This window comes from Schistocerca gregaria, chromosome 7 (assembly GCF_023897955.1).
Source record: "Schistocerca gregaria isolate iqSchGreg1 chromosome 7, iqSchGreg1.2, whole genome shotgun sequence".
Classification (NCBI taxonomy): Eukaryota; Metazoa; Arthropoda; class Insecta; order Orthoptera; family Acrididae; genus Schistocerca; species Schistocerca gregaria.
This window is the reverse complement of record NC_064926.1, coordinates 559613080-559636766: the sequence shown is the minus strand read 5'-3', so window position 1 is coordinate 559636766 and position 23687 is coordinate 559613080. Positions and strand designations below refer to the sequence as shown.

The window sequence follows — 23687 nt, the reverse complement described above, 5'->3', positions numbered from 1 at the left end:
AGTTTGCAGTGTTTCTTCTGAATGTGTAGTGTGACGATTTCAAGTCCATTCATTGGAACAATACACCAAGTTGTCAGCATGGTTTCTTGTTATTCCATGAGAACGTTAGCATCATTGAGTATTTATTAAAGTAATTGAAGTTGAATGTCTCGTTGAGTGCTGATTTATGAAACTGTGAATTTTTATCAAACTCCTGGAAAAAATGTAACACCTTCAAGGACTGTGCATACTGAGGGGTTGTAGTGTTAGGGATTCATTTTTCACAGTCATTGGCTATTGGATGGCATTCAGGAGAACTTTCTGTGCACCCTCAGTTTTGACACAACAGGCAGTAGTAATATTGGTGAGTTTAGAGATGAACAGTGCTTGCAACATTCATTGCAGGGTATAACCATGCCGCAAGGATGAGTACGTACTCATGTTGGATAAGTTCAACTATTTGAACAGGGTCACATTATGGGCCTTCTGGAAGCTAGATGGACATATCAGTGAGCTGCTGGACATGCTAGGCACAGTATATTGGTGGTATGTTGCTGCTTTTAGCAGTAGTCTTTGGAACATTCCCTTACACAGACCAGGTTCTGGATGTCCTCGCAGTACAGATGCACATCGACATTGATACATTGTGAGAGCAACAGTGGCCAACCACACATCGTCCAGGGAAGAAATCAGGGCACACGTTGCACACAATGTATCACCAAGAACCATTGGGAAGCATATGCTTGCAGCAAGACTAAGATAATGAATGCCTCAGGCCAGGCTACTACTGACACCATGACACCACAATCCTGGCAACCCTGTTGTCATGAAAAAGTCAACTGGTGAGTGGAATGGCACACAGTTGTCTTCAGTGACAATAGTAGATTCTGTATGAAGACGGTATCTGTTCTTTTGGACATGTCCGAAAAAAATAGATACCATCTTCATATAGTTAGGGCTAAGTGGCCATTGACCTTCTTCTTCTGTATTGGATGCACACGCACTGTCCAAACTCATACGGGTCTCGGTAAGATTGTCTGCCGTAAGTAATGAGTGTAATGGGCAGGGGCACTACGAATTAGTGTGTGGACATTAAGTTGGGAATGTGGGTCTCATGGGGAGCGTGCCAGGGATAAATCCCTGCAGACGCACTACCCCCAGTGCCCTCGATGGCTTAGATGGATAGAGCATCTACCATGTAAGCAGGAGATCCCAGGTACAAGTCCTGGTCGGGGCACACATTTTCAACTGTCCCCGTTGATGTATATCAACGCCTGTCGACAGCTTAGGGTCTTGATTTGATTATCATTTCAGAGTAGATTCTGTCTGCATGCAAGTGACAGACTATTCCAGTGTGTATTTGCTTGCGACTCGTAGGTTCCATCCCAGGCTTCATGGTGTGAGGGAGGGAGGAGGGTTGCATCAGTTACAACTCGAGGTCACATTTTGATTTGTGCAGGGTAAAATAACAGGTGCCCACTGCATTGTGCAGGTTGTTTGTCCAACGTTATTGCCATTTCTTTGACAGGAATGTGGTGTGTTTTTTGAGCAGGATAGTACACTTCCACACATATGGCTGTTGTGACACAGCATGCTCTTCATGGCTTACAACCACTGACCTGGCTAGCAAGATGATTAAATCTCTCTCCCGTTGAACACTTATGGGCAATCATGAACTGGAAACTTATTCATTGTCCAGAGCCTGCAAGGACAATTCCCGAATTGTAACAAAAGGTGCAAGCTGCTTGGGACAGTATATTGCAAGATGGCATTTGGCGCCTTAACAATCATTTGTATGTGAGAATACACTCCTGCATTGCCATCGGAGTGGGTACACAGTGTACTGCTGTGACTATTCGGGCATCTTTTTTCTTGACATGTGTATTTAATTTGATCTAAAACTGTTTACATATACTCCTACAAAGATGTACTACTTGTCACATGATATTTCATGAAGTGGCGTTGTCCTTGAGGTTACTGCACTTTTCTTCTAGCAGCATATTGTTATTATATCACAAGATGAAAGTAATGAAAGAAAACTATGGGGGTGGGGGGGGGGGGGGGCAGTTGCTCTCAATTGACGCGTTGCTAGAGATGATTCAGCAATCTTGTCTTTTTATACATAAATATGTGAATAACTTTTATTTTCTATCAGACCTTCATTTCTGATTGCCACATATGGACACAACTCCTAATGGTCAGTTACCTACTGTTTTACACGATAGCTTGGAATATGTTGTCATATTAGTACTTATTCTTTGTTACCAATGAAATATCTTGTGCCAGACATACGGAATAAAATCATGTGGCTATACATGGAAATAATGAGAAGCAGATGTACATTTGGAAGGTAGCTGATTGTGAACATTTTTTTTGGTTTTCAACTTTAAATATAATCAAAATGATGAAAAATGTTTAAACTGGCAGAGGTGTCTCACTAAATAGGACACAAACAGTGGTAAGGAGAGGAGAATAACCTTTCACTAAGAACGACATGTTTGTTATTTTAAAAATAACTGTATGTAACAACATTTAAGTTCATTCCTTATCCTGTATTAGTTAAAAATTAATCATATTTACTCCTTTGTGTTTCAGCTCACCCTCGTGAAATATGCCAACAACTTTCTCATGACGATGGTGAATATGAAGTAATAGTCGTAGATGAAAATAACTCATCTGTCCTGGCTGACCACGACACTCATTCGAGTGGACCACCATCTCTTAAGGTCTCCATAACTCAATTTAGTATGTCCTGTTGTAGAGCTATTGATGCTAATGTGTATATCTTATTTTGCTTTTTAATATGGTAGTCAACAATATTTATAGAAGTAGTATCAGAGTTACTGTTACATATTAGTTCCTGCCTCTAAAGCATATTGTTATTTTCCCTTTGCTCCCTATTAAGTGGAGTTGTCAGGCAAAACACAGTTTTCTTTTTATTTGTGGTTCCAAAGCATGTGCAAGGAGCATGGATACTGGTTACTGTTCCATTTATGTCAGAGAAAATCAACTGTGTATCTGAGACCGTTGTGTATTACTTCCAATATGTCTTGTAAAATTTTGTGTAAATGACTGCACAATATTTTTTTTCATTCCTTCAAGTGGATTATTGTTTTCAGTATGTCTTGTCAGCATGGGAACTACTCAGACTTCAGCATTATAGAACAAGCCTCATTTTTCTGCTAATCATTTGAATGCATTATTCCTCAGCCATGTAAACTGTGTAGTAACACACTTACATTTCACACGTCTTCATCAGTGTAGGCTATTACAGAAAGTGGTCATTTGAACCTATGTAAATAAAAAAAGCCTTTTTTATATTATCCTTCTGCATCTTTCATCTCTAGAAGATGCTAATTTTGTGGTGATTTAACCTTCCCACCATTTTTCTGTAAATGACATTTATCAATAGTTCTGACATTATTACTGAAGTTAATGAATGTAGACTGCAGGTTTAGGAAAAATCTTGTATTGTTACTTTCTAAAATGTGGAAAAACCAGAATGCAATAGTGGAAATGCTGAGTCACAGATAGGCACAACAGAAAGACTGTCAAACAAGTAAGCTTTCAGTTAAAAAGGCCTTGCTTGGAATTAGACACAACACACACACACACACACACACACACACACACACGCAAACGCAACTCACACACTCTTGATCACAGTTTCTGTTGCAAAGGCCATGTTTTAAAGAGCGCAGCATTCAGTAATGGGTTTCGGCTTGAATTAATTGATCATATGTACTCAAAGACCATTAGGAAGAATTCTGATATACTACACAAGATTTCCTTAGAGTGAAATAGAAGTAGACAGGAAGTTTTTACCAGTATGAGTTACATTGGCCCACTGTCAAATGATTTGGCACATATTTTTAGCAAAATTATTATTTATGTAGGATTCAGAAATAATGACATGGTACCAATGTTGTTGATACATTCAATGGAACAGTCAACCCAATACAGAAATGAGGCATGTACAAAATAACCTGTAGTGATTGTGAATCTGTATACAAGACCAAACTGGTAGAACTTTCAGAACTTCCCTGCATACTATTAAACATTTGATGTTCATAGAACATTTGAAGACATGAGAATCTAAAAGTTTTACACTTTGTAGGTAAATGAGGTGCAATGGACATCATAGATGATTTGGAAATTTATATCCATTCCCACAAAGAACCAACTTGTGTGCTGAAGTAACAGACAGAGTCAAAGAACAAACTATTCTTTGAATTTTTGAAACACTTTAAGGAAACGGACTGTGCTTTGTGCCTTGAATGTTTGGAATAACCCTGATGTATTACTCAGCACGTATCATTATTAATACTGTACAGACATGTTGAGTTGCACAGAAGACTCTTACACATTAGCTTTTGGCCAAAGTCTTCTTCAGGAAAGGAAAAACACATTCATTCATACTAGCAAGCACACCTACACACACATGACCACCATCTTTGGTAGCTCAGACTGGAATGCAGCTTTGAAATGGAATAGAAGCATCTATCTGAAGGGTGTGGGGATGGGGAAGGATCAACAGGGTGTGGGTGGGGGAAGAGAAGAGCGCTCTCTGGCAGAGTGGGCAGGGACTAGACTGCCAACAGGTGTAGCACCAGGATGCTGTAGGGCTGGAAGGTGGTGGTGGGGGTGGGTGCTGGGGGAGTGGAGAAAGAGAAGAGGAGAGAAAGAGAAAGATGGGTGGGAGTGCTGACTGGGGGCAGCACACAGAGAGGGTGAGAGGACGAGAATAAGGAGGAGGTAGTAGGGCAGAGAGAGCGGGAACTGTTGGATGCAGGGTGTGGGGACAGTGATTTTGGGAGCGGAGAATGTGTCGTAAGGATAACTCCCATCTGCGTACTTCAGAAAAGGTGGTGGTGGTAGTGAAGCAGCCATTGAAATCAAGCATATTATGTTCAACTGCATGTTGTACCACAAGGTGGTCTACTTTGCTCTTGGCCACAGTTTGACGGTGTCTTTTCATCCTGGTGGACACCTGGTCAGTAGCCATACCAACATAAAAAGCTGTGCCATGTTTGCAGTAGAGCTGGTATATGACATGGCTGCTTTCACAAGTGGTGGGGTAGAATAAACCTTGAAAGGACTGGAGTAGGAAGTGCTGGTTGGGCGGATTGATCAGGTCTTGCACGTGGATATCCATAGGTATATGATATCTTCTGTGGCAAGGGGTTAGGATTGGGAGTGGCATAGGGATGGACTAGGATGTTGTGGAGGTTGAGTGGGCAATGGAACACAACTTTAAGATGGGTACGAAGATTCTTGGTTAGGATGTCCCTCATTTCAAGACATGATGACAGGTAACCAAAGGCCTGATGAAGGATATGGTTCAGCTGTTCCAGTCCAGGATCGTATTGGGTGATGAAGGGGGTACCCTTTTGTAGCTGGTTCTTTGGGTTTGTAGGAGGATTGGGGATATGTAGGGATATTGCGCTGAAGATCTGTTTGCGGACTACACCTGTCTGTGAGACCTTGGTGGGATCCTCACCGTACTGGGAAAGGGAGTTCTTTGGTGGCCAGGCTGTATGGGAGTTTTTTCTTTTTTTTTGTGCAGAATGGATGACAGCTGTTGAAATGCAAGTACCATGGTGGCTGGTGGGTTTAATGTCAACAGAGGTGTGTGGATGGAGCCATCAGAGAGTACGTGGTCAACAACTAGCAGGAAGGTGGCACACTAGGTCAGGGAGGACCAGGTGAAGCGAATGGAAGAGAATTAGTTGTGAAGGAATGAGGATAGGGTGTCTTGGCATGAGGATAGGGTGTCTTGACTCTGAATCCAGATCATGAAGATATCATCAATGAACCTGAACCAGACTGGGGGCTTATAATTTTGTGAGGCTTGGAAGGTCCCCTGTAGATAATCCATGAACAGGTTGACATACAGCCCACATCATGTAGAATGGCACTTCTGCACGTAGAGGTGGAGTGATAGGGAAGTGTGGAGGGAATGATGTCTGTGCATGCATGGTGGCAGAGAACGGGCAAACAGAGTCATTGTTCATAATTTTTCTCTTTCTTAGTTGCTTTAAATTGGTGGAGGTATGTTCTGTCCATGCAACTAATTGAAGGCAGTTTGTTTATCACTATATGTGTTTCATTTCCTTTATTTGGGTAGCATCTTCAGTCGCCTGTAACACACACACACACACACACACACACACACACACACACACACACACACACACACAACACAAACAAAAGATGACAGACAAACACACAACAATAGTTGGCAACACTACACATGAAAACACACATATGTTGATTACAAAATGGAGAGTGCAAGTGATATGTGTGATGTGACAAATGTGGGAGAAAGAATGCCAGAAATCAGCCAGCTGGAGCATGAAAACTAACGAATACATCTCCAGGACCACATGCATGAGGTAACAGTGATGGAAATCATAAGTAACTCCAAACAATAAATTCACATTGCGAAATTTGTGCTCCAAAACTTGATTCTAACCTAAAAAACAAGAGCAAATCACAACAAAATGTAATATAGCAGCACATTGTATCTACCACATAGTATGATTATTATATGTATAGAAGGAACATGTATTACAGGCTACTGAAGATGCTTCCCAAATAAAAGAAAATTAGTTATATAGATGGAACATACCTCCACGAAAGTCCTTGTTGCTCGAATGTGTTGCCGTGGACAACAATCAGTTTCATTTGTCTTTGGTACATTGTATTATACAGTAAATCTATGAGGGAATAATACATTTTAAAACCAGTTTGATCAGTCATCTACATGAGAGAAGTCTTATTTCACGTCTTGAGGTTGTGTCCACTGCTCCACAGCCTTTGCCTGTGTGAGAACAGCTGATGCAGCTTTGTGAAAATGCCAAGCACAATTTTTCTCAAAATGATGATTGGCTTTTGGCAAGATCATTGAAAATGGTTCCAATAACTGCATTGCAAGTTGGACTATATTATAAATAAAAATGTAATACACAACAAAATGTACTTCAAACTCAAACTGAAATCATCATATTTGTTTCACAATTTTTTTTAGATGTGCATAATGTGCATTAAAATATCGGCATCAAAACCATCTATTTGTGTTACTGGTTTCTTGCTATCTCGATGCTTTCCAGGTGACATGAAAACAAATTTTTGTGAGGTTTCTGCAGCTCCGACACTTTTGTTTACTATTCTCTGTACACATGCTTCTCCAGTTTGCTTTTGACTCTTCAAAATGTCGAAAGCCGGCCACTGTGGCCGAGCGGTTGTAGGAGCTTCAGTCCGGAACTGCACTGCTGCTACGGTCGCAGGTTCGCATTGTGCCTCAGGCATGTGTGTGTGTGATGTCCTTAGGTTAGTTAGGTTTAAGTAGTTCTAAGTCTAGGGGACTGACGACTCTGATGTTAAGTCCCGTAGTGCTTAGAGCCATTTGAAAATGTCGAAAATAGAAGTCTCATTTTCAGATTCACATTTGAAAAACTTACTAATGCGGGACATAAACCTTTTTGCTTGTGAAGCATCCACGTCTACATGACTGCTCTTTAATTGACAATTAAGTGCCTGGAAGAGGTATCATCGAACCACCTTCAAGCTATTTTTCTACAGTTCTACTCTTGAACACCACAGAGGAAACACAAACAATTTAATCTTTCTGTGCAAGCTCTAATTTCTCTTATTTTATTATGGTGATCATTCCTCCCTATGTAGGTGGGTGCCAGCAAAGTAGTTTCACACTGTGAGGAGAAAGTTGGTGATTGAATTTTCGTGTGAAGATCCTGCCACAATGAAAAACAAAACCCAAGTTTGTGTATAATATCTGTGTCAATCTCTCCCCTATTTTGCAATAATACAAAATGAGCTGCTCTTCTTTGAACTTTTTCAATAAAATTGTTGTGGATCCCACACCAAACAGCAGTACTCCAGAAGAGGGCAAAAAGCATAGTGGAAGTAGTCTCTTTAGTAGACATTTTGTATTTCCCAAGTGTCCTACCAATAAATTTCAGTTTGTGGTTTGCTTTTCACATAATATTATCCATATGATAGTTGCAATTTCAGTTATTCATAATTGTAATCCTTAAATATTTAGTTGAATATACAGCCATTAGATATGTGTGTTTTATCCTGAAAACTGAAATTTAGTGGATTCCTTTTACTACTCATGTGGGTGACTTCAGACTTTTCATTATTTAGAGTAAAATGCCACATTTCTCACTATACTTGTCTAAATCATTTTGTAATTTGTTTTAATTATCTGTTGACTTTATGAGGCAGTAAATCACAGCATATGTCAGCTATGAGGGGGTGCTCAGATAGTATCCTAAATTGTTTATTAGATCAGAAACAGAAGAAGGCCTATAACACTTCCTTCCAAATGCCAGAAATCACTTCTGTCGTACTCAGTGATTTTCCATCGATTACCTTTCTGACAAGGAAATCAAGAATCCAGTCACATAACTAAGATGATACTCCATAGGCATGCAATTTAACTAAAGTCGCTTGTGAGGAGATTCATGTTTACTGCTGTCACTTGATATATTCATTTAAAATTCACACTAAAATGTGACCATCCCTTTCAAAATTCTCCTCACACCACCCAGAGTTGCCTTTCGTCGCCCCCCTAACCTCCGTAACATCCTTGTTAAACCCTACAATATTCCCAGACTACCTTCTCTACCCAACGGTTCCTACCCCTGTAAATGACCCTGCTGCAAAACCTGCCCCATGCATCCCCCCACAACCACCTACTCCAGCCCCGCTACTGGTAAAACATAAACAATTCACGGCAGGGCCACATGTGAAACCACACATGTCATTTATCAGCTGACATGCCTGCACTGCACAGCCTTTTACATTGGTATGACAACAACTAAACTGGCTGAGCGCATGAACGGACACAGACGAATTGTCCGCCTAGGAGATGTCCAATACCCAGTAGCGGAGCATGCCCTCCAGCATAATTCTAGGGACCTAGGAACCTGCTACACTGTATGTGCCATTTGGCTTCTCCCACCCAACACCAGTCCCGCTGAACTGCGGAGATGGGAACTTGCACTCCAGCACATCCTTTCATCCCGCCATCCCCCTGGACTGAACCTACGTTAAACAACCTCACTCCCATTTGCTCCTCAGTCTTCTCCTCTTTCCCTTTTTTCTTTAGCCATTCATGCGTCTTTTCATCCTACATCTTTATACTATATACCTCTTTACTCCTGTATGCATCCTCTTTGGTTTGAAGCTTGCACAGTACCTACAGTAGAATATCTTTGGCTCCCCTCTGACAACTATGCCTCCATCCTTGCTACCCTCCCTGTTTTCCTTTCCCTGTTGCTTCATAACCTGGGTTGTGAGTAACTAAATCCACTTTCCCTTCTTCCCTTTCTTTCCCCTCTCTCCTCCCTGATGAAGGAACATTTATTCCGAAAGCTAGGAACTTAAATTTTCGGTTTTTTTTTTGTGCCCCCCTTTTCTTTCTCTATTGGCTGTACTGAGCTGAGGTACTGTCCAGCCCCTCTATCTCTTTGTTAGTATTTGTTTCACATCTTTATATTAGATTTCCCATTAATTATTTTATTACATCAATAGTATGTGTGTATTCTGTGGCTCTGTGGTGCTGAGCAATTTGCTCCAACAATTGAGATACTGGACTAACATTTGGGAGGAACTTATTTCATATTCATTTTCTGACACTGATATTAACGTTTTCTCTGGTTTATCAAAATATTGTAAGGCAGTTGGTGGGGATGATTATTTTGGAGAGGACACACATGGTTTTCTTCCCTATACTTGTCCAGTCTATGCCCTTTTATAAAGAACTTATGGTCAGCAAAAGCTATACTTCTTATTTTCTTGTTTGCCATTCTTCTCCTTGGTTCTGTGGTAAGCATTTTGTGCCAGAAGCAGCCAGAAAAGTCCTGGTGTTCACTCTTGGTGTTTTGATGTTCTTGGGTAAGACAACTGTGAATGTAAGATGTTTTTCAACTGCTCGCTACTTTTCTTTCTGCATTATTGTGTTTATCGTCTACTTTCAGCTTTCAGTTTCCTTAATCTGAAAAATAATCTATGTGCATTTCACAATAGTTAATTCTATACCGCTGCTTTCTGTTATATCTTCTGTTGGAAAAACGGATTACTAGTCCATCAAGTATGCAGATGCCTTTTTAACATGAAACACTTGAATAATTAAACAGTGGAATATTGAGGATGGAATAAGAACAGTATGAAAAGGGTAGATTGCTACTCACCATGTAAAGGAGGTGTTGAATGACAGACAAGTATGTTGAAAAATAACTGTATATAATAATGGCCTGTAGATATTGTGGACATCATCAGACATAGACAAAACAGAATACTCAGACATTCACAACTCACTCAGGCACATGTTCACTGTCATCTTCCGCCACTGTGGTCCAACTGGGACTGCATCAGAAGCAAGCAGTGATATTTGTTGGGATGGGTAATGTGGTTGCCAAAGAAGCATGTGCAGAGATAGGGAGGGCTAGCAGGGTAGAGATGGTAAAAGAAGCTAGTACTTCATGTGGGAGAGAGCAGGGACATGGTAGGGACAGGATCGTGGACTGCTGGGTGCAGCATTTGGAGCCTGTGCTGAGGGAGGCACAGTGGAAGGCAAAGGAGAGAAGTAGAGAAAGGCAAACAACTCTGCAGGTGTGCTAGCAAAATGGAAGGCATATTTAGGAATGGAGAGGGATCAAGGTAGGGATAGGCAGGTGGAGGACATGGACTAGTGAAGATAGATGCCAGGGTGTTATGGATTCGAGGGATATGTTGCAGGAAGAATTCCCTGGCGCACAATTTCAAAAATCTGGTGCTGATGGGAAGAATTCAGATGGCACAGGCTGTAAAACAGTTGATGAAATCTAGCACATTATATTCGATTGCATGCTCAACAAATGGGTGTCTTAGCTGTCTCTGGGCCAAGGTTTGGTGGTGGCCATTCATGCAGACATACCGCATGTTATTTATAATGCCCACATACAATATGGAAAAGTGGTTGCACTAAGTTGGTAAATCATGGCCACTTTCATAGGTGGTCTGGTCTTTGGTAGGGTAGGAGATTCTTGTGAGAGGACTAAAACAGGTGGTACATCAACATCTATATCTATATATGGTATGTGGCAGAGGGTACCATGCACCACTGCTAGTCATGTCCCTTCCTGTTCCACTATCAAATAGGATGAGGGAAAAATGATTTTCCATATGTCTCTGTACCAGTCCTAATTTGTCTTATCTTATTTTCATGGTCCTTATGCGAAATGTATGTTGATGGCAGTAGAATCGTTGCGCAATCAGCTTCAGTTGACAGTTCATTAAATTTTTTCAATGGTATTCCTCAAACAAAATCTCGCCTTCCCTACAGGGATTTCCATTTGAGTTCTCAAAGCATCTCTATAATACTTGTGTGTCATTTAAACCTACTAGTAACAACTGAATTGCTTCAGTGTCGTCCTTTAATTCAACCTGGTGTGGATCACAAACACTTGAGCAACACTTGAGCATAGATTGCACTAGTGTTCTGTATGCGGTCTCCTTCACAGATGAGCCACAGTTCCCAAAATTTTCCTAGTAAACTGAAATCGACCATTCAGCTCCCCTGCTACAACTCTTACATGCTTGTTCCATTTCGTATTGCTTTTCAACATTGCTCCTAGATTTTAATCGATGTGACTGTGTCAAGCAGCACGTTACTAATACTGTATTCAGTCATTATGGGTTTGTTTTTCCTGATCATCTACATTAACTTACATTTTTCTACATTTAGAGCTAACTGCAATTCATCACACCAACTAGAAATTGTGTTTAAGTCTTCTTGTATCCTCCTACTGCCATTCAACGATGACACGTTCCAATACACCACAAACAGCACTATCGGTAGACAGCTGCAAACTACTACTCACCATGTCTGTGAGATCATTTATGCATACGGAATATAACAGCAGTCCTACCACACTTCTTTGGAGCACTCATGCTGATAGCCTTGTCTCTGATGAACACTTGCCATGGAGGACAACATACTGGGCTCTATTAGTGAAGAAGACATCTAGCCACTCGGATATCTGGGAACCTATGGGGATCATGTGAAATACTTTTCAGAATCTGTGCATATGGAGTCTGTGTGTTGCCTTCCACCCATAATTTGCTGGACATCATGTGAGAAAAGTGCTGGATGAGTTTCACATGAGTGACACTTCCTAAAATCATGCTGATTTGGGGACAGAAACTTAACCATCTCAAGGGAATTTATTATATTCAGACTGTGAATATGACCAGGAATTATGCAGCTAACTGATGTTAAGAATACTGGCCTGTAATTTTGTAGGTCCCTCCTTATACAGCACTTTTTTCAGTCACTTGGGACTTTGTGCTGTGTGAGAGATTTGTGATAAATGCAAGCTAAGTAAGGAACCAATGCTGAAGAATACTCTTTGTAAAACTGAATTGGGATTCCAAAGTAATGGGAGGAGGATGTTTGGCACAGGTCTTGCATCTAGATCTGTTGAGGGATATGAACCATGGGACGAAGGCTGTGAACGGCGGTGGAATAGGTATCGTCAAGAGTTAGCAGGGCCACCCTTTTGCTGAGAATGCCACAAACACAATGTGCTTGACTTCAATGACAGCTTCATAGTGTGTGCAACCTGTACTCTTTGTACTAACACCAGTCTTTTCTGAATTGTGCAAGTGTGAACTCTCCATGCAATACATCCTTTGTTTCCTTAAACATTCTGGCCTCAACCTTTGCTAGGCTGAATCCTCTACCTGCCTGGCCCCTCACCTGGTCCCACTCCAGCACTACACATGCTTCCTATTCTGGCAGCACATATGCAATGTACTTATTTTTTCTCTACTCCTCTGCTGTCCCTTTTGCACCCACACTCCCCACTTCTCTCTCATAAACTCCTGCTGATGTTACACCTAGCAGCCCAGTATCATGTCCCCACTATGTCCCTGCAAGCTCCCACAGACAACACTTATATATTCCCCCATTCCCATTCTGCTCTCCCTCCCCCTCCTTGTCTCCATGCTGCCTTGATAACTACATCACTCCTCAACGAATATCTCTGCTCACTTCTGATGTAGTTCCAATTGGGCCTTAGGGCAGATGGATGACAGTGGCCATATGTGTCTGGATTGTGCTTTTGTGGATGTGTGTGAGTATGGTTTTGTCTGCATCAGATGAAGGACTTAGTCTGATAGCTAATAATATCGAGCAGTCTTTTATCAATGTGCCTGTCTGCTGTAGAATCTCTCATTAATATTGTTTACAATGGTAATACCTTCAGAGCTGAGTCTTTTGCTTTAAAATATCATTTCCCTTCATTTAACTCCCAAAGAGAGGTGTGGTGAGGGGAGGATTACCATGTGGTTGTGTGTCCAGTTTGTAATTTTAATTTTCATGTGCAAAAAAGCTTATATACTGAGCTTTTCAACCCATGTCCTCAGTGTGAACTAGTTTTGAGAGGACCTATGCCGCGCTGGATTAGCCGAGCAGTCTAAGGCACTGCAGTCATGGACTGCGCGGCTGCTTCCGGCGGAGGTTCGAGTCCTCCCTCGGGCATGGGTGTGTGTGTTTGTCCTTAGGATAATTTAGGTTAAGTAGTGTGTAAGCTTACAGACTGATGACCTTAGCAGTTAAGTCCCATAAGATTTCACACACATTTGAACATTTTTGAAGAGAACCTGTGAGTCACCAAGTTTTTTCAGTGACTGATCTGACTGATACAACTACAGAAACGGAAGACTCCTCAGGAGCCAGCATTGACTAATTAAGTTGTGCAAAGGAATTGAATAAAATACATCAGTTATGGAGCCCTGAGCACAGTATCCTTCGTGAGTCTCGGTTAACTTTATCCTACTACTGCTTATGCTCATAGATTTCATTGACCTTGAAAGGAAAATTTCTGAATATAATACAGTATTCCAGATTTGCCATATTAAATACTGAATGGATTAAATTTCAGGTCAAGTAGTGCATAAATGGCCACACTAATGATCGGTCGGGTAGTTGATTTGGGGGAGGGGACCAAACAGCGAGGTCATTCGTCCCATTGTAGTAGGCGAAGTTGGGGAAGGAAGTCAGACATTCCCTTTCAGAGGACCATCCCACCGTTTGCCTGAAGTGATTTAGAGAAATCACGAAAAACCTAAATCAGGATGACCGGATGCGGGTCTGAATCATCGACCTCCACAATGAAAGTCCAGTGCGGTAAGCAATGCGCCACCTCGCTCGGTCACACTGATGACTGTAACTAATGGTTTGGGAAGGTTTTGAAGTGGGTAGGTGTAACAGTTTGATTACACTGATTCACTGTCAGTGTTGTTATATTGTGAAGTTAGATGATAAATACACAGTGACTGCAAGGCGCGAGGAAGACAGCAAGTGAAGACAAGCATATTCCCGGCATAGAGCGGCTAATAGAGGATTCACTACTTTGATAAATGTTAACAAGTTATTGTGCCTATGTTGCACTCTGTTTTTTCTGTAAGCTGTTTGGTGTCAAACTGTAACAACATAACTTGACTGGCCTGTCTATCTCCACCTCTCAAGTGAGTGCTCCTCTGAATCTTTCCATCTTCTTTTGACCATCTGTCACTGAGTGTCTTCCATTGAATCCTCTTTGAATTCCACACATCTGAATAACCCTAAAAAATGCACTCTTTCTGGCTTGGCAGCTGTCTTTCGTGTGCCTAAAATTTCCAGCCATCACAAGATTTACCAGCAACACAGGCCAATGCTGTAATTTTATAATATGCTTCATCCTCCCTCCAGCAACTCTGTAAAAGTTCTCCCAATCAATTTCTTTGCCACCCATCTCAGTATAAGAAGTATGGCTTGCAGCCTATGTCATGGGTCACCTACCAGTGCTGGACTGTGCTTTTCCAGCCAGTGCATTTTCACCACCGTGGAAAACAGAAGGAACAAGACTGTCCTGCTCTCTTGACAGGCCATCAGCCATTCAATAAAGTATAAAGTCACAGTCAGTGGTGTTTTCGGTATGTGTTCTAAAGATGTTATCTGTAACCAGAGCCTTGGATTTGGACACCCAGAGAAACCGAGGTCATTCACTGATGAAATCTCCCACACCACCAGTCCTGTTTCTCTTGTTAACCTGAGGGTGTATTGTGTGGCTGTGTGGCTCACAAGTTAGACGGGGGAACAGTTGGGTTGTGTTTTGGCATCACAGCATTGACCTGGTGCATTGTCCTTAGACCTGACAGTCAGTGGCCTAGTGCCAGCCGGGTGATTACTGAGCCTTCTGCATAAAGCCATGTTCTTCTGCTCTTCCTTGGCTGTGGGTTCGCTGTCCAGCTTGTAAGGACACCACCGCCTACACTATGGGATCAAAAGTATTCGGACACCCCCAAAAACATAGGTTTTTCATGTTAGGTGCATTGTGTTGCCACCTACTGCCAGGTACTCCATATCAGCGACTTTGAACATGGTCAGCTGACTGGGTGTCACTTATGTCATACATCTGAATGTGGGATTTCCACACTCCTAAACATACCTAGGTCCACTGTTTCCGATGTGTTAGTGAACTGGAAACATGAAGGGACGTTTACAGCAAAAAAGCATACAGGCCGATATCGTCTATTGACTGACAGAGACTGCCGATAGTTACAGAGGGTTGTAATGTGTAATAGGCAGACATCTATCCAGACCATTCCAAACTGCATCAGGATCCACTGCAAGTACTATGACAGTTAGGTGGGAGGTGAGAAAACTTGGATATCATGATTGAGCGGCTGCTCGTAAGCTACACATCATGTCGGTAAATGGCAAACGATGCCTCACTTGGTGTAAGGAGCGTAAACATTGGATGACTGAATAGTGGAAAAATTGTGTATGGTGATCTGATGGCAGGGTGTGCGTATGGCGAATGCCCGGTGAACATCATCTGCCAGCGTGTGTAGTGCCAACAGTAAAAGTGGTGTTATGGTGTGGTTGTGTTTTTCATGAGAGGGCTTGCACCCCTTGTTATTTTGTGTGGCACTATCACACTACAGGCCTACATTGATGTTTAAAACACCTTCTCGCTTCCCACTGTTGAAGAGCAATTCGGGAATGGTGATTGCATCTTTCAACATGATCGAACACCTGTTCATAATGCAGGGCCCCTGCAGAATGGTTACACGACAATAACATGCCTATAATGGACTGGCCTGCACTGAGTCCTGACCTGAATCGTATAGAACACCTTTAGGGTGGTTTGGAATGCCGACTTCGTGCCAGGGCTCACTGACTGACATCGATACCTCTCCTCAGTGCAGCACTCCATGAGGAATGGGCTGCTATTCCCTAAGAAACCTTCCAATACCTGACTGAACATATACCTGCAACAGTGGAAGCTGTCATCAAGGCTAAGGAGGGGCCAACACCATATTGAATTCCAGCATTATCGATGAAGGGCGCCACGAACTTGTAAGTCATTTTCAGCCTGGTGTCCGGGTACTTTTGATCACATAGTGTATGACCCAAGGGATTTAATTGTTATTGACATACTAATTTGCTCCATAACTGCTTACATGGATGACATGGATAACCGGAATGAATAGCCACCTCTCATTTTAATGATTTATTGTGAGTTATTGGAGTTTGATATATTGCTGAGATTTGTACATGACAGTGCACTGTACTATCCAGTAAAATGCACAAAGTTACAATGAACAGTGGCCAGATTTAGGAGTTTCCATTTGGAATGGAAGATAACTATATGTCAGGTGTATTTTATGTTGTAAATGAGGGAAATAAATTGAAGAGAAGTAGGTTGTGAGATATGGAAGAAAGGAATGAGAATGCAGAAAAACAAGGAAGTGATGTACACAGAAAATTTGCCAGAAAGTGTCTGGGGTGAAAATCATCAAAACGGAAGGAGTTAATTGGGAGGGGGGGGGGGGGGGGGCATGGGGAGCAAGGTGGAGGCACATTGAGTTTTAGGGATCATGCTTAACTGCGATACCTAACATTCACTGAGGCTGTCAATAGAATTAATGCCCAAGCTGCCAATGTTGTGTTCAGTCCACCCCCATAATTTTTTATTGTCGTAAAGTGACATGTGTGTTATCTGATAACCATTTTAAGGCTTACTGCAGGTCTGTATTTCATTTACGAAGTATATTAAGTTGTGAAGTGCTTAAACAGCCTGTTATGTAATATTGGGAAAACCTCATTTCTAAGCACTCGCATATGAAATGCAGGACTTTGGCAACTTCATGCCTGATGTCTTTTTGAAGGTTCTTAAAATTTGTTGCACAAAATATGCCTTCGACATTACACATAAAATGGTCTATTGTAATTCTCCAAATTTTAAATAACAAAATTATTTTAATAGTTGTTCCATCTATAACTGTCATAGTATGTGGTTTCTGAGTTTTAAAATCTTAGGACTGTGAGAACCAATGTTCATTGTAAGAAACTCCTCTTCACAAAGTATTTTAATTATTATTCCTCAGTTTTAATTACTATTCTCACATTATTGTTAAACTTGTAATATGGTAGATGAACAGTAACTGAATAATACAAATGAAACACTTGATTGAATAGTTTTTCTGTAGTTCAGTACATGCTGAAGAATGTTTGTTGACTGGAATGATAGAAGAAAAAATATTTTTTAATTTTTTGCAATGATAAATAAAGGTGCAGAAGACTGCGTGTGATTAGTTTTAATGTTCTGCCACTTGACAGAACTTCAAGATGTAGCAGATATAATTATTGTTAATAAAGAAAATAATTTATTTTCTTTATGAACAATAATTGTATCTAATATATAATAATTATAAAATACATTGATCTTTGCAAGAAACTTAGGGACCAAAGGTCCCATCATATGTAAATTGAAATAATACATACATTTTTATGGTTGTGTAATTTACACATAGACTTGATGAACCAGAATGCATTGCTTAATTTTATTGGCTGAAGATTGTACGTTTGGTACCAAAATGCATATCACCATTGCATAAATGAATATGTGTTATTAGTGCCACAGAGCAAGTGTAATTGTGAATTAATGAAAGAAATGTCTAGTTAATTCCATTAAAAGACTAAATTGCCCTCAGAGGATGACACTTTACTGTAGCTATCACTCAGTGTTGTTAACGAGTAAACTTAATGTTACTGTGTATTTAAATGGTATGGGATTTCATTGGGATTTTATATTTTTTTAATTCTGAAATTTATTCGTTGTAGGTGAAAGTGATATACCTGCCTGATCTGTGCTATTTAAAAAATACTAATAGCATGCACATTTAAAAATTTAAGTTTAGAACTTATTTTAATGCTACTGACTTCCATTTTTGCTAAATTTCTCCAAAAGTGAAATAACTGTTTTCATTTTCACTTCATGTATATATTCATTTTTTCTCTTTAAAGAGAAGTAGTTTAAGTATTTCATGTTTTATACATTAAAGATGTGTGAATTCCTCAGTTTGTTATGTGCCAGACAATAAATAAGTTAAATCCGGGAAAGCTTGAAAACTCACAAATGAGTTAACTGTCTGTTAGAATATTTAAATACATTCCTAATTTTCTTGTGGATATGCAACTCAGTTTTTGAGGAGACAATACTAATCCTTATAAAATTTTTCTGTTTCAGTCCTTATGAGGAATGTAACAAAGTCATACTGTTACTTATAAGACCAATTTCTTTTTTTAAGTAAGCAGTCATGACACTAAATTAAACGACTAATCTTTGAGAAGAACCAAACAAATGGACTAATTACATTTTCATATTTTGGTATGTTTGTGGCCATTTTCCAACAGTTGAGTTTGGTGCATAGAAATTGTTGGCAACAAGTTGTTTATTCCTGTTTTATTGTTATTCTGTGTTCATTGTGACACAAAGTTCAGTAACTTGTTAAGAAGTTTTTGTAGGGATATTGTCTTCGTTGACAGGCAAAATTAATTATGCATTTTAGGCTTTTGATGTTACAGAAAGGAAAAATATGGCTGATAGCAGCCAGAATTTGATTTTTCACCCAAACTTGAGAGCAGTGTACAGAACAAATGTTTGTTGGTTTTTATTCGCAGTTCCAAAAGTAAATTCTTTTTTCTTTGTTAAGAGGAAAGAGATTTTTGATGAGGCAAGATAATGAGAGGTAGCATGGGAAAGACAAACTACGAATGCACAACACATAATAAATTACAAAGGGAGCTTTTGCTCATTTAAAGTTTCAGAGACTAGGACCACTGGGAAGCATTTGGTTACTTACGTCATGCCTGTTTGTTGTTGGCAGAGACTGACATTCACTGGTAGCTCAGGGACAGCGTTAAGGGTGTCTTTGCCATCTATACTTCTCATCTCACTTTTTTATGACAGTGCAAATTTTTGAATCTAATATGTAAGTAATGGGATGAGAAAAGGCAACAGTTACTATTTGGTAGAAGCTAGGATGCAGTTTAAATACATTGCAGCTTTCACTAGTGCCTGAGCATCCATTGGGGCCACAACTAAGTCTCTGAGCAGAGCATTTGAGAAATGAAATTCTTTTATAATATTTTTATTGATAAGAATATTTAATGGACCTAGAACAGTGTAATGAAGTAGGACCAGACTGTGGGTTCTTTGACTGCTGTGGCAGAAGACTTACCAGATTAGAACACATGAAATATTAATTCACTTCATCACATAAATGTATAAAAGATTTACTTAAAATGGCACATTTCTTTTTCACAGGAGTACTACATAATTTACAACTGTCATTGATGAGGAAAGCATCACCTGATGCGCTGAGTAACAAACTGTTCTCTTGAAGTACAATGTTCATTATTTACAGCAGTACAAGTTCACCTGACTGCTGTAGCTGAGGTCTTAAACTGGTGTGAGCTCTCACATGCTCGACACTATACTGACCTCTGCTCTGCAGTACTGGGAGAGGACGTGGTCTTCAAGAGCGCCTCCCATATGTTGTAGTGGATTGCAGCAAGCCATCATTAAAGTCTGTTGTATCAATTTGTGCTACTGACCATGGTGTGGCACCATGATCTATGGATGATACCCATATATACTATACTGCATGTTCATGTGCAACGTGGTCATTTTTTATGATTAGTGCTCAATTGTTTTTTGATGATCCACACTCCTAAATCCCTTTAATAACTTCTTTCATTTGTTGTCATTTATTACTAATTGCCTTTAGTATTTTTTGCTCTTTTTGAGCTTTTTTTACCTTACGGGATATAGGACTTTCCTTGCTTTAAACAGCATTTCCTTTCTCCATTTGGTTCCAACAGTTTTGGGATTTGTTATATGCTGACTAGACAGAAGTCATGAGATACCTCCTAATATCATGTTGGACCTCCTTTTGCTCCATGTAGTGGAGCAGTTAAATGAGTCATGGTCTCAACAAGTTGTTGGAAGTCTCCTGCAGAAATATTGAATCATGCTGCCTTTATGGCCATCCATAATAGTGAAAGCGTTGCTGGTGCAGGATTTTTTTTACACAAGCTGACCTCTCAATTATGTCTAGAAAATGTTCATTGGGATTAATGGTGGGCATTCCAAGTGGCCAAATCATTTTCTCGAATTGTTCAGAATATTCTTCAAACCAGTGATGAACAATTACAGCCTGGTGAAATGTGGTTTTGCTTTGTCATCCATAAAAATTCCATTGTTGTTTGGGAACATTAAGTCCATGAATGGCTGCGGATGATCTCAAAGTAGCCAAACATAACCATTTCCTGTCAATGATCAGTTCAGTTGGACTAGTGGAGCCAGTCCATTCCATGAAAACACAGTCCACACCACTATGGAGCCACCACCAACTTGCACATTGCCTTCTCAACGACTTGACAACTTGAGTCCGTGGCTCCTCAGGGACTGCACCACATGTGAACCCTAATATCAGCTCTTACCAACTGAAATTGGGACTTCTCTGACCAGTCCATGGTTTTCCTGTCATCTAGAGACCAACAAATATGGCCATGAACCCAGGAGAGGCACTGCAGACAATATTGTGCTGTTAGCAAATTAACTTGCATTATTTGTCTGTTGCCATAGCCCATTGAAGCCAAATTTTGCCTCACTATTGTAACAGATACATTCGTCATATACCCCGCATTGATTTCTGCAGTATTTCACACAGCATTGCTTGTCTCTGCAAATGTCTTTCTCTTGGTCTTTAAGTGAAGGCTGTCGGCCGCTGCGTTGCCCTTGGTGAGAGCCAATGCCTGAAATTTGGTATTTTTTGACACATTCTTGACGCAGTGAATCTTGGAATATTCAATTCCATAATGATTTCAAAAATGGAATGTCCCATGCATGTAGCTCCAACTACCATCCCATATTCAAAATCTCCTGTTGTGTGGTCATAACGATGTCAGAAATGTTTTCACATGAATCACCTGAGTACAAGTGGCAGCTCCATCAATGCACTGCCCTTTCATACATTTTGTGCATGACACTACCACCATCTGTATATGTGCACATTGCTCTCACATGACTTTTGTCACCTCAATGTAAACTAGTCAAGTATATTTACAGACTATCATTTTGCATCCTGTATTTACTGTTGCCTATAATGAGCCAATGCTTCACTTAGTAGCATAGAATTGCAATGCACACATATAATCATCATTCAAATAATATTTAGGATAGCATTGATGTCTCCCAGAAAGAGATGAACAATGAGAGACAAGAAACAAGGAATGGGAATTTGGTCTTTCTTGTACTTAGTGTTTTTGAGTGATGTATAAATGGACTGTTCAAGTTTAGAAATTTCAGTTTCAGTAGTCATTACTGCTGACCAGAGTGGAACCTAATTATTCTTATGTTTTGTTGACTGTTTAGTCATATGTTCTTGACGGAGTAGGAAAGTGAACCAAAACACTGAAGAGAAGGAGAAAATTGTGTGCAATATAAAATATTTTGATTCTCAGTTGTAATGCTAGTAATATCATTCAGTTACACAGACACATTGGAATTGGACAGAATACCCTCAGATTTCAAGAAGAGTGTAATTACGTTTTTTGTGTATTTACTTATTTATCATCCTTTGATCACTTTTGGTAGTGATATTGGATATGTCAGGATATACATGGATCTGTAACAAAGTATTTGGTATTTGCAGAAAAAACATTGATTTACACAATTTTTTGGGCATTTGTAAAAAAGATTAAGAGTTTACACTATGTAAATAAAATTACTCACATAGCTACTCAAAGTAGTATCATGCACTTTCAAGAAAATTATATACTATTTTGCATGCATACAGTTGCCAGTATGCTGTCTTAACATTATTTACATGGAATTGTCAGAATAATCTTTTATTTAAGAATTTTGTATACTTTCATCTAAGAACTCCTGTACATTGTAGCAACAGGCTGGTACCAGATGACATCTTACTTTTTGTGTGAAAACAGACAGTGTTTAAGTTTTTTATATGGCTTGGAAGTTTTTTCATATAATATAACGTCCAGCTATTGTAGATTCTTTGTCACTTAAGTCTATTTTGTACTTTATGTGTACCTTAAGAAAGTAAGTGCAGATAAGTGTGAATATTATCAAACCATTAGTTCAATAAGTCATGGTTGCAAAATACCAACACATATTATTGAGAGTAGAATAGAAAAACAGGTAAAAGCCTAGTTTGGGGAAGGCAAACCCATGTGTACAGCATTAGCAGATTTAGAGAAGGTTTTTGATAATGTTGATTTGAATACATTATCTGGATATTTTGAAGGTAGCAGTGATGAAATACAGGAAACTAAAGGTTATTTACAACTCATTTATAAACCAGGCTACAGTTAAGACTACCTAAGGACATGAAAGGAAAACCATAGCTCAGAAAGCAATGAGACAGGGTTGTAGCCCATCCCCATTGTTATGTAGTCTGTACACTGAGCAAGCTGTGAAGGAAAGCAAGTAGAAATTTAGAAAGGGAGTTAAGGTTCAGAGAGGATAAGCAAAAGCTTTTCAGTTTGTTAATGACATTGTAATTCTGAGAGAGATGGCAAAGTAATTGGAAGAGCATTTGAATAGAATCGATAGTGCCTTGAAAAGCACATATAAGATGAACATCAACAAACGTAAAACAAGGATAATGGAATGTAGCCTAATGAAATCGGGTGTTGCTGACAGAATTAGGTGAGGAAATGAAACAGTAAAATTAGGTGATCAGTTTTGTTATTTGGACAGTAAAGTAACTGAGGTTGGCTGAGGTAGAGAGGACATAAAATGCTGATTACCTATAGTAATAAAAGCATTGTTGAAAAAGAAGAATTTGTTAACATCGAATATAAATATAAGTCTTAGAAAGCTTTTCCTGAACATATTTGTCTGGAGTTTAGCCTTGAACAGAAGTGAAACATGGGGAATTATCATTTCAGACAAGGAGGTAATAGAAGCCTTTTAGATTTGGCACTACAGAAGAATAATGAAGGTTAGATGTGGAGATCAAGTAACGATTGAATTTGCATTGAATCGAACATCAGAAGCCATCATGGAATTGCCAATTCGGTGATGGAGGGAAGAGAGAGAGAGAGAGAGGGAGGGAGAGGGAGAGGGAGTGTCAGAGTCAGGTGGGGAGGGGGATAGTAAAAATTTGTAGAGGAAGACCAAGGTGTGAATATAGTAAGCAGGGTGTGTTAGTTGCAATAGGTATTTAGGAGAGGTGAGGCTTACATGGGATACACTAGTGTAAAGAGCTGTATGAAACCAACATTTGGGCTGTGAAGACTACAACAACAAAGATAGCGGCAGCAGCCACATCAGAAA

The 23687-nt window shown here is 39.9% G+C and overlaps 1 protein-coding gene across 6 annotated transcripts in view; it reads left to right on the top strand.

Moving 5' to 3' along the window:
- LOC126281932 (neurobeachin) overlaps positions 1–23687 on the top strand; it is a 2071601-nt gene that overhangs the window by 1251313 nt on the left and 796601 nt on the right. For all 6 annotated transcript variants that reach the window (XM_049981271.1, XM_049981272.1, XM_049981275.1 and 3 more), the window contains one exon: positions 2575–2705. In XM_049981271.1, the coding sequence (XP_049837228.1) occupies positions 2575–2705 (131 nt within the window). The remainder of the gene's footprint in view (positions 1–2574; positions 2706–23687) is intronic.